The sequence below is a fragment of the Myotis yumanensis genome, unplaced genomic scaffold, assembly GCF_028538775.1.
Source record: "Myotis yumanensis isolate MYYU_CA2020_CCGP unplaced genomic scaffold, mMyoYum1.0.hap1 SCAF_18, whole genome shotgun sequence".
NCBI lineage: Eukaryota > Metazoa > Chordata > Mammalia > Chiroptera > Vespertilionidae > Myotis > Myotis yumanensis.
This window is the reverse complement of record NW_027223769.1, coordinates 7,477,650-7,490,019: the sequence shown is the minus strand read 5'-3', so window position 1 is coordinate 7,490,019 and position 12,370 is coordinate 7,477,650. Positions and strand designations below refer to the sequence as shown.

Genomic DNA, 12,370 nt, shown 5'->3' with positions numbered 1-12,370 from the left:
TTATAGAGGCATGCTTATAGGATCAAATAGTATAAATATAGATGTAACAGGACAATAAAAAGAGAACCTGGCTATGATGATTACCTGAACGCTGCCTCTGTGTCATTCCTTCTTCACCGACTCCGTCCACACCTTTGGGAACCCCTGGACCTGCTGGGCAGGACCCCAACATTCCTCTTCTTATAAGGACTTCAGTGAAATGGGCTAAGGGTCCCACTGGAACTGCCTCAATTTAATGTAATCCCCTCTTTAAAGATCTTATCTCTATATATAGGTACATTCTGAGGTTCTAGGGATTAGGATTTTAACATACATTTTGTTGATTACCCAAATCAGCCCTTAACAACCCACATGTTCCAGAAATTATATTCCTATAGGGCTATTTACCAAACATTCAGAAGTATTTTTAAAAGAGCTAAGCCCCTCGCCCACCGCGCGGGCCCCTCCTGGCGAAGAGCAAAGGCCTGGGTTCCGGGCACCGGAGAAAAACTGGTGCCAGCAGCCAGGGGAAGGGGCCCCCAAGGGGCCCCAGATTGCGAGAGGGCACAGGCCGGGCTGAGGGACCCACCCGAGTTCACAAATTTTTGTGCACCGGGCCTCTAGTTTTATAATAAAAATTCTGAAACAAGTTAACATAAATACTTATTTTCTTAGCTTTGTCTTGTATTATAAAGAAAATGGTTTCAAAATAACAATGCTGATATTAATAGTAACCATAAATACTATATCATGTGAGAAATTTCTTTGTATTGCTTTTTGTCTTTATTGATTTTGTCTGACCAATGATGTATGGTCAGAATTCTCTGTTCTTAAGTCATTTGAGATAAATCCTTTCTTTGAGAAATTATGTTACCAAGTTAACAGTTGGGTTTGTTTCTTCAATTTGTTCTCAAGTTCAAGGACTGCTTTTTAAAAAATGAATTTGATTATTTAGAAAAGTAATGCATTTCTGATGTAACAAAAAACAGTAAAAATAAACAGCATAATTTTCCAACAGTTTAATAAACTCATCTGAAAATATTGCCACAAAGTAGATAAAAAATGAAACACAACGACACAGATAGATTCTTTTGTGTTACTCATGTTTGTATCAGATAGATTTTCCTAGACTAGTACCAGGAAAAAGGAGGCATAGTATTATTCTATGGTTCAAAGTTCACCTGCCTTTCTAGTTTTTAAAGCACGGGATTTGTGTACCTTCTCTGGCTCAATGAACTAACCTTGTGAGGCAGACTTCTGTTTCCATCTCTCTGTTTCCCATAATTTTTCATAGTACTTGCCTTTTAGGATGATGTATTCACTTTTAGAAGTTGGTAAATTTGAGGATGCTCCACTCCCAAGTGCAGCAGGTCCTGGAATAATGTTCTTCCCTAAAGTGTCCTTTGGCTATAAAGTTGATGAGATGCCATGGGAACTGAACTCTTGTTTATATCAAGTATCCTGTGGTAAAATTGGTTTTGTTATACATTGTTTTGCTTAAAGTTGCAGAACCTATTGATAATGTTAAGTAAGGACTTACTGTATTTTTTAAGCCTACTCTTTTTGCTTCCCCCCTGCAGTCCTTTTCTGTTTAGTTAGGTTTTGCTTTCATTAGTTACCTCTTAGGATGAGGCCTACTCATTCTGTAAGGAAATATCTGCAGATTTTTAAAGTTTGAAATCCTTAAGAGTCCCCCTCAGCATTTCTGGTTTTTTCTAGGCTTCTTTGCAACTTTCTGGTTAGGCCTCCTTTTTGGGTCTGCCTTTGGCAGAGGTACATGGAATTTGGGAGTTGTTTTTTTTTTTTTTATCCCTAATTTTCTTCATTATTAGAACTGGTTACAAGTTTTTACTGAGGGTGAATACCTCATTTTGAGAATGAATATTTGCTAGTTATTTCTGGGATCTATTAAGTCAAAGACTTCTCTCCATTATCTAGTCTTTCTGGATACACCTGCCACACTATTGTGGTTCCTGTAGCATTTGTGTTTTGGGCCACACTTACATATAATTTAGAGTTAACATATATTATCTCTCTACTAGTTTCACTAAAGATTGACTGGTTGATTACTCCTTCCTGTTGTTCTTGATGTTTGTATGGTTTTTCAAAAAGAAGTATTTGAAAGATTCAAAACTAAGCAGCCACAATGTTCCTGTAAAACTTTTTCTGGCCTCCTAGATTGTTGGTGTTTCTAGGATTCTCTCTGTCCTTGACCATCTTTTTCACATACGTGTATATATATTTTAATCCTCACCTGAGGATATGTTTTTATTATTTTGTTTTGTTTTGTTTTTAGAGAGAGGGAGGAGAGAGAGAGAAAAACATCAGTATGAGAGAGAAACATTGATTGCTTGCCTCCCGTAACCCACAACCTTTTGGTCTATGGGATGACACTCCAACCAACTGAACCACTCGGCCAGGGCAGAATGTATATTCTCTGTAAGCATTCACATCTCTGTAACATTCCATCTGTGTCTTTAGCAGCATTGATATTCTGACACCTGACAAATTACCATTTCGATTCTAGGACTATTCTGAGGCCTCATCTATAAATACAATTGCCCTAATGGATGTATCTGCTTGTATGTTCCTCAGAAATCTGACACTCTGATTTTCTAGAATATCAAACTTGATTTTTTTTCCTCTTGCAGATTGTCTTCAGCCAACTTACTTTCTCATGTTTCTTTGTATACATTACTGTTTAAATAAGGCTCTAAGTCTTCCATCTCTGTCATACCCCAGTACAAATTGGTGATCAAGCTTTTTCAACAAACAGTGTAGATAGTATTTATGTAAGTAGTAACTTAATTTTTTTTTTTAGAATTTTGCTTTTAAATGATTTCAACATTATAGAAAAGTTAGAATAGTACAGAGAAGTCCCATATACCCTTTACCCTAATTCACCAATCATTTACATTTTGTTTTTTTCACTTTATTTGTCCTCTCTTTCTCTCAGTATGTATTTGTGTAATTTTTTTCTCTGAAGCATTTGAGACTAAGTTGTATACAATACTCTCTTTATCTCTAAATACTTCAGCATGAATTTTTTAAGAGCAAGGACATTCTTTTTTAAAAATATATATTTTATTGATTTTTTACAGAGAGGAAGGGAGAGGGATAGAGAGTCAAAAACATCGATGAGAGAGAAACATGGATCAGCTGCCTCCTGCACACCCCCTACTGGGGATGTGCCCACAACCAAGGTACATCCCCTTGACCGAATCGAACCTGGGACTCTTCAGTACACAGGCTGACACTCTAGCCACTGAGCCAAACTGGTCAGGGCTTTTATATATATATATATTTTTTTATTGATTTCAAAGAGGAAGGGAGAGGGGGAGAGAGAGAGAGAGAAACATCAATGATGAGAGAGAATCATTGATCGGCTGCCTCCTGCACATGCCACACTGAGGATCAAGCATGCAACCTGGGTATAGGCCCTGACCCAGAATTGAACTATGAGCATCAACCTATATGACCTACTGGTTCAACCACTGAGCCATGCTAGCCAGGCAGGACATTCTTTTTTATAACTATAGTACAGTAGTCCAACTCAGAAAATTTAACATTGATACATTACTATAATTTAATCCAGTCCATATTAAGATTTTGTCAGTTGTCCTTATGACCTTAAACATGTTTTTTGAATGAATGGATGAACATATTTACAAGACATTTCTAATATATAATATTAGAAATACTCAGACTATAATGCAAACAAAGTAAATAGTAATATTTCAGGAAACTTTTTTGGTAGTTTTTAAAAAATTCCTGAATACTGTCAGAACAACTTCCTATGCATTTTACCTACGTGGCTTAGTTCTGATAGGCATATGTTGTGATAGTCATAGACTTCAGTATTGAATTAATCCAGGAAAAAGGGCCACAGTTAAAATTTTAACAAGAACCTATGCAGGAGTGTGATGCTAGAGAACAATAACAAATAGGTATGGTATGAACATCTTTTCTATGTAAGTAAAATTCTGAAAGTAAGTTTCCTTTCTATGCCCATTTCAGGATATGTGGAGGCTTAAATGGTTTAATGAGTATGGCTTTGAAATTCAGAATTCATAGTCTTTGTCCCTTTACTCATATAATTGTACTTTAATCTTTAAGGCAAAGGGTCCTTACTTTGTTCTTTTTCACAGGTCATCCCTGGAAATTGCACGTTATCCTCCAGAAGGCCCTGAGAGCCCAGGTCTCAGCCTGAGTTCTAGGCTGGCATTTTGGTCCCAGCATTAACATTCTAGTGGTTTGTCATTTCTCCAACAGCAGGTTATAAATTAACCAAGCTATACATGATTTTCTGTTGGAACAGAAAGGCAAATTGGATGGTGGAGAAAGAAGTGGAAAGGAAATTTGTCCAGGTGAGTGAATGACAACCAGACAGGTTATAGTTGTTCAGTAAGCATCAACATCTGAAATACTTTTAAGAAGATTTTCTTACAGGTCCTACTCTTTTTTTTTTATTTTATTTTATTTATTTATTTATTTTTAATCCTCATTCCATTGATTTTTTTAAAATGAGTCTTTATTGTTCAGATTATTACAGTTGTTCCTCTTTTTTCCCCCATGGCTCCCCTCCAACCGGTTCCCACCCCAACCTATGTCCTTACCCGCCCCTCCCCCCTTTGTCCTTGTCCATAGGTGTTCGATTTTTCTTCAGTCTCTTCCCGCACCCCCCACACTCCCTTCCCCCTGAGAATTGTCAGTCCATTCCCTTTCTATGCCCCTGATTCTATTTATTCACCAGTTCATTCTGTTCATCAGATTTTTATTCACTTGATTTTTAGATTCACTTGTTGATAGATATGTATTTGTTGTCACTTTGTTGTACATACTTTTTATCTTTACCTTTTTCTTCTTCTTCCTCTTCTTAAAGAACACCCTTCAGCATTTCATATAATACTGGTTTGCTGGTGATGAACTTCTTTAGCTTGTTCGTATCTGTGAAGCTCTTTATCTGACCTTCAATTCTGAATGATAGCTTTTCTGGGAATCTTGGTTGTAGGTTCTTGCTATTCATCACTTTAAACATTTCTTGTCACTCCCTTCTGGCCTGCATAGTTTCTGTTGAGAAATCAGCTGACAGTCGTATGGGTACTCCCTTGTAGGTAACTGACTGTTTTTCTCCTGCTGCTTTTAAGATTCTTTCTTTGTCTTTTGCTCTTGGCATTTTAATGATGATGTGTCTTGGTGTGGTCCTCTTTGGATTCCTTTTGTTTGGGGTTCTCTGCGCTTCCTGGACTTGTAAGTCTATTTCTTTCACCAGGTAGGGGAAGTTTTCTGTCATTATTTCTTCAAATTGTTATGCCCAGATTTCAGGATCCCCAAAGGACCACCAGGGAGCCAGCCGAGTCCTATGCAAAAGCAAAAGAGTCTTTATTCGAGCTAGCTCGAGCTCCCCGTCCACCACACTCGCCGACGCAGCGGCAGGAGGCAGAGAGAGAGAGAGCTCTTTGTGGAGAGGGGTTCTATAGGGGGTTTGGAGTAAGGGGAGGAGAGAGGACTGTGGTCCCTGCCGATTGGCCAGGCGCAAGTCGGTGTCTTGTTACACAGGATGTGGTTGTGTCTATGGTGTGCACTTCCCTTGATTATCATTGGTTAGTTTAAAGAAATCCTAGGTGTGGCTAGCAGAGGCTTGGGCTTCCGGGAAGAAGCTCCTTGCTGAGCACATGGCTAATGGCTGCTGCACAAAAATGGAGGATCCGGGGCAAAATGGAGGGCGTAGCCCTCGCCCTTTCACAAATAGGTTTTCAATATCTTGATCTCTCTCTTCTGGCACCCCCATAATTCGGATGTTGGTATGCTTGAAGTTGTCCCAGAGGCTCCTTACACTATCTTCATATTTTTGGATTCTTTTTTCTTTTTGCTTTTCCGGTTGGGTGTTTTTTGCTTCTTCGTATTTCAAATCTTTGACTTGATTCTTGCGATCCTCTAGTCTGCTGTTGGGTCTCTGTATATTATTCTTTATTCCAGTCAGTGTATGCTTAATTTCTGATTGGTCCTTTTTCATATCCTTTAGGGTCTCACTAAATTTCTCAGAGGTTTCTAGAAGATTCTTGAGTAACCTTATAACCGTGGTTTTGAACTCTATATCCAGTAGTTTGCTGTCCTCCATTTCTGTCATTTGTGACCTGTTTCTTTGTCTCCGCATTTTGGCTGCTTTTCTTTGTTGATAGAGTGGCTTTGTGTGCTAGGTGTCCTATAGGGCCCAGTGGCTCAGCCTCCCCAATTACCTGAGGTGGACACTCTTGGTGCACCCCTTTGTGGGCTTTGTGCACAGTCTTGTTGTAGTTAAGCCTTGATTGCTGTTGGTATCACTGGGAGGAATTGACCTCCAGACCAATTGGCTGTGAGGACCAGTTATGTCTACAATTAGAGAACTGCTGTGCTGGAAACACCCTTATGGGGCAGGACTTGCTTCAGTGGCGATTTGGTGCTCACTGAGTCTGCCCCCTGAGTGTGTCTCTTATGGATCTGAGGAGTTGTAATCTGGATGGTCCCACTCTGACCACTGGGTACACTGGCTCTTGGATCTCCAAAGAGGTGCAAAGTCAGCCACTGCCTGAGGCCACCCAGTAGGAGCTACAGAGAGATCTGCAGATTCCTCCTCTTCGTTTGGGGTTTGGAGGTGCCCAGATGAGGCGCAGCTGTGAAGCAGTGCAGGCTGCTGACGAGCCTTAGGCCTCCTTTTGGAAGCTCTGGGGTTCTTTGACCCAGCTGCAGTTTGTTAGGTTTTAGATTTCAAAAGGCCAGGCCATTCGTATGCAAAAGCCTCTGCTCACAGCTTGGGTGGGGTTGTAAATTGGGTGGTGCTCGGTCTCAGGGAATCACAGGGCGGTGCAAACAGCAGTGGTTGCCCATCGGCCCTGCCCTGGAAAGGCCCTTGGGTCTCTGTGTCCCGCGGCCCCGGGCAGGAACAATGAACGCTGTGAGCACCTCTGAGAGAAAGCCGCCCTCATGTTCCAGCCCGATGCCAGACAGTCCAGTTTCTCCCCGTATGAGTCTGGGTCCCCAGAATCTCTCCCGGAACTGGAGTTCAGAGCAGTCGGGAGCTTGTATCTCCCTCCCCATTGAAAAAGACCACAACGTACCCATTTGCCAGCCCGTTTCTCGTGCCTCCGTACTTCCGCTCTTTCGCACCTCTGCACCTCCTACCAGTCTAGATGTGCTTTTCTCTTTCCCTCTAGTTGTCAAACTTCCACTCAGCCAGCCTTCCCATGGTTCTGGATGATATCTGTTTTGTCTTTTAGTTATAGTTTTGATGTGGTTGTGCAAGGCAGCAAGTTCAGGTGTTTACCTATGCCACCATCTTGGTTCCTCCTCTGGTCCAACTTTTGAAGTATCACTTGGTATGAATTCTTTAAATACTTTAATATTTCTAGTCATCATTTTTTCTTTAGATTCTAGGCAGCCAGGTTCCCCTATTATCTTTAATGTGAATGTCCACACTTTTACTTACACTGCCTCTGTGTAATTGTTCTCTCTGTCATTGATTCTCTGAGTCTTATATCCCCCAATGTGTATAGACTCCTTCCCTTATGCATTGTCTTTTATAGGTTTTGAGTCTTTATATATTGTCTGACATTTAGGTTCCTTTTTATTACTGACCACTTTCTCTCATTCTTTCAGTGGTTAAATGGTTCAGAATTTTATTTTACATCTGTGATCATACTTCATATTGTCTTATCCACTGTGCCAAGCCAGCTCAGCCAAGGGTTCGAAAGCCTGAGTGAGGGTGGCGAAAGGATGAAGCAATGACAAAGAGAATAAGCTGGATCTAGGTGGATCTTCCTGTTCCTTGGCTGAGGCCACAGAGAGAGATCCAGAGGCTAGCTGAGCCTTTATTTTATAGCCAGAGGTAAACAAGGTAGTGATCACCATAGTTATAATGTTCTTGTGAGTTTCACTCGTTTTGGTAGCACTTGAGGATCTTCAAGCCTCATTATGCTAAGAGGACTGTGCCTTCTAAGCTGGGACTTGTTTGTGGCTTTGCCAACAGGTCAGTCCGAGGCTTAACCCTATAGCGGCGCCCTACAATCCACCTCCCCCATTTTACATCAACAGACTGCTTTCCTCCCTTCCCCTCTCATATACCTCTTTCAGAAGTTGTTGCCTAAGAAATCAGTTCTGTCTTTCTGGAGGGAGGGAGGGAGAGAGAGAGAGAGAGAGAGAGAGAGAGCATGTGTATATTTTTTAATATAATACATGAAGTTGTAAAACATTTTTGAACATTAAGGTAAATGAAAAATTCTCTTCTAACCTCTGACCTTTGATCCTAACACTTTTTCAAAGATGCAGTCACTTTCACGTTTTTATTTATTTAAAAAAATGATTTGAGAGAGAGAGAAACATTGATGTGATAGACATTGATCTTTTTCCTCCTGCCACGGCCCCAACCTTGGATTGAACCTGAAATCTGGGTATGTGCCCTAACCGAGAATCAAACCCACCGCCCTTTCATGAACAGGACGATGCTCCAACCAAGCCACGTTGGCCAGCGCAAAGTGCAGTCACGTATAAGAGTTTCACATGTATCTTTCTTGAGGTAGTCTATGAATAATCCAGCATATATTATATATCTGTTCTGCAAATATGAATATACTAGAGCCCCGAATTTCGTGCACTTGGGGGGTCCCTCAGCCCAGCCTGTGCCCTCTCACAGTCCAGGAGCCCTTGAGGAACGTCCGACTGACTGCATAGGCCCGCTCCCCACGGGGCCTCTAGTTCATAAATAATGATAATAACATAATGCTAACTTTTATTGAGTGCTTACCAGTGCCAGCCACAGTTCTAAGCACTTTATATGATAACTCTTTTAAATGATGATTGTTTTGTATTCCATTTTAGAAGAAGCCTGAGAAGATGATGAGCAGATAGAGGGGCAACAAGACTTGGAAATCAAGTTGCATCCATCTTCAATAAAGTACAGACTGAGGAAAAAAACAGTGAATGTAAGAAAATTGGAAAAATACTTCCTCTGATCTCAGACCTTTTATCTTTTAAGGCAACATTCTTTTCAACTTACCTAGAAAAAATTTGAAACACAATTAAGACTTAATCATGAGGGACATTGTGTAGGAACAAATCATCAATTTTATTGATTTAAAAATATTGCCATGCTTTCTCCTTATGGTAATAACCCTCTTTAAATGTAAATCAGTGTGGAAATGCCTTCAGTTAAAATAGTTTGAACCCTATCAGGTACCAGAACATTCATACTGGATTCATACCCTATGAAGTAACTGAATGTGGGAAAACTTTCACTTGTGTCACACCTTATGAAATGAATGAAGTCAGGCTGGAGAAAAACCCTGCGCTTCTAAGGAATATTGAAAAGCCTTTAGCTAGATGAGCAGAAAAAATTCATACTGAAGAGAAACCATTGAATGTAACAATTCACTGAGTATTGGAATATTTATACTTTGAGAGAAAGCTTTGAACTCAGTAAGATAAAGTTTTATCTTAAATCTATCCCTTACTTTACATTTGAAAGGTCATACACAGAGAAGCTCTACTAATGTAAGAAATGTGGAAATACCTTCATCTAAAAGTAAATCCTCATTCATCAAAAAATTCATACTGGAGAGAGAATTTGTGAATGTTGGAAAGCTTCCTTTCAGATGTCACACCACAGTCAGCAGAGAATTTGTAGTGGGGAAAACCCCTTTGCTTGTAAGGTATGTGGGAAAGTCTTCAGCCACAAATCAAATCTCACTGAGCATGAGCATTTTCATAATAAAGAGAAACCTTTTGAATGTAATGAATGTGGAAAAGCCTTCAGTCAAAAGCAGTATGTCATTAAACATCAGAACACCCATACTGGAGAGAAGCTTTTTGAATGTAATGAATGTGGAAAATCGTTCAGCCAGAAGGAAAACCTTCTTACTCATCAGAAAATTCACACTGGAGAGAAGCCTTTTGAGTGTAAAGATTGTGGGAAAGCTTTCATTCAGAAGTCAAACCTCATCAGACACCAGAGAACTCACACAGGAGAGAAGCCCTTTGTATGTAAGGAGTGTGGCAAAACCTTCAGTGGCAAATCAAACCTTACTGAGCATGAGAAAATTCATATTGGAGAGAAACCCTTTAAATGCAGTGAATGTGGAACAGCTTTTGGCCAAAAGAAGTACCTCATAAAACATCAAAACATTCACACTGGAGAAAAACCCTATGAATGTAATGAATGTGGAAAAGCCTTCTCTCAACGAACATCACTTATTGTACATGTGAGAATTCATTCAGGTGATAAGCCTTATGAATGCAATGTATGTGGGAAAGCTTTCTCTCAAAGTTCATCTCTTACCGTGCATGCGAGAAGCCATACTGGTGAGAAGCCCTATGGATGTAATGAATGTGGGAAAGCTTTCTCTCAATTCTCAACCCTTGCTCTGCATTTGAGAATTCACACAGGTAAGAAACCTTATCAATGTAGTGAATGTGGGAAAGCTTTCAGCCAGAAGTCACACCATATTAGACACCAGAAAATTCATACTCATTAAAAACTCTAAATATCTTGAAAATTGGAAAGCAATTCGATGGAGTTTACACCTATGGCAAGCACATCAGAAGTAATTGTTCTGAAGGAAACGGTCAGAAATGAGGGAAGCAAAAGCTAAAAACTTATGGGATACCAGAGAATTCATACTGAAGAGAAAGACATAAAAATCCTATGCCCAACAAAAAACCCACAGTAAAAGTAATCCTGAAGCTTCAGACACATTTCCACTAAAATTGGGAATGGGAAACATGCTTATCATTACTGTCTATCTGCCTAGATCTGGAGATCTTCACCATTGTAATAAGAACAGTAAGTTGTATGTGTTAGAAAGGCAAATACTTTTATGGTATTGTTTTAGCAGAACAGAAGAGATTTTGGAATACCTATACATTTATTAGAATTTAGAATTGGAGAAGAAAATGGGACTGTTTAAAAAATGATTTGGAGGTGATTTGTTCTCCAAGGAAAAAAAGATCATGAACTATGCATAAAGGTAAAATCCATGGGGATTAAAAACAGGAACATGGCCCAGCAGATGTTGCTCAGTGGTTGAGCCTCAACCCATGAACCAAGAGGTCAATGATTCCATTCCCACTCAGGGCACATGCCTGGGTTGCAGGCTCGATCCCCAGTAGGGGGTGTGCAGGAGGCAGTCAATCAATTTTGGGAGTTTCTCTCCCTCTCTTGAAATCAATAAAAACACATTAAAAAAAAACAAACAAACAGGAATATTGAAAAACTGTGTAGTGAAATGGTTATGACCCTGGGAGTAGGTGAACATCCCTTATAATGAATTAAAAATATTTAGCTTTTCTACTCTTGAGTTTGTATGCTCAGGAAATATATACCAGGCTATTTACTGTGGTATGATTTGTAGTAGCCATAAGTTGTAAACAAATGCCCATCAGTAATAAAGTAGAAAGTACTTATGATGGGATATTATGTATCTGTAAAATGTAACAAATGAAATCTATATGTGTTACAGAGAACGGTATAAAAAATGTTGAGGAAAATGAAGCCGCAGAATGACAATTCTGATACCATGACATTTTTGTAAATTTGAATTAAAACTTCCCTTATAAAATTCAGTACTATATATTGGTAATAGATACATATATGTATTTATGTATGTATGTTTTTAAAATGTTTTTGAAATGGATTGCAAGGATAGAGACCAAACTCTTGATAGGGGCTGCCTGTGAAGAGTTGAAAAAGGAAGGGGATGAGTGTGGGAGGGGTGGAGTGGGGAATTGGTTAAAGAGGACTTCATTTTTTTATATGTAAACATCTACTCTAAAAAACAGAAGAGACTGCAAGTAAATACATATATAAAAATACTGAGTAGTTCTGGATTGTGGTATATGGATATCTTGTCTTATTTTTTTGTACTTTTCTGTATTTTCCAAGTTTCTCAAAATTAATCATGAGGGTGAGGATGGGATCACTGTACCTATAGAAATCATGCTCCAATGGATTTATTCCGAATCAAATGCTAAACTTTTTATAGAAAATATTTCTAAAATTTTATCAATGATGAGTAGATGGACTTGTTCTCTATGTAGTATGAAATTATCTATTTTATTAAAATTAAGAATAATAGCATAATCCAAATCTGTTTAATTTATTTTTACATGTCAGTGTATACTGTGTGTTTGTCTACTCATTTTACAACATATCATTTGAGCTTAAAAATGTTGATAACTTGTAAAGTTTACACAGCCTTCGTGTAACTTGTCTTTTTAGATAAACTTTCTGGAATGTCAAATTTCCTGTCCTGTAAATTACCATGGGAACAGTGTGTGCATTAAAATTAAGTTTGTGATTGTTTTCTTTTCAAAAGAAAATCATTTAACTGCCCACAACTTCCACAGTTTGAGTTAAATGCTA

General features: G+C 39.1%; 1 protein-coding gene across 11 annotated transcripts in view; it reads left to right on the top strand.

The window, feature by feature from the left end:
• Nucleotides 1-12,370, top strand: part of ZNF146 (zinc finger protein 146) — a 44,351-nt gene that overhangs the window by 23,014 nt on the left and 8,967 nt on the right. For 5 of the 11 annotated variants that reach the window (XM_070398466.1, XM_070398464.1, XM_070398461.1 and 2 more), the window contains 2 exons: nt 4,128-4,346; nt 8,833-12,309. In XM_070398466.1, the coding sequence (XP_070254567.1) occupies nt 9,606-10,484 (879 nt within the window). In that variant the 5' untranslated portion in view covers nt 4,128-4,346; nt 8,833-9,605 and the 3' untranslated portion in view covers nt 10,485-12,309. Of the gene's footprint in view, nt 1-4,127; nt 4,347-8,832; nt 12,310-12,370 lie in introns of those variants that run through there. The other 6 variants (XM_070398469.1, XM_070398470.1, XM_070398471.1 and 3 more) reach the window with 3 other exon arrangements.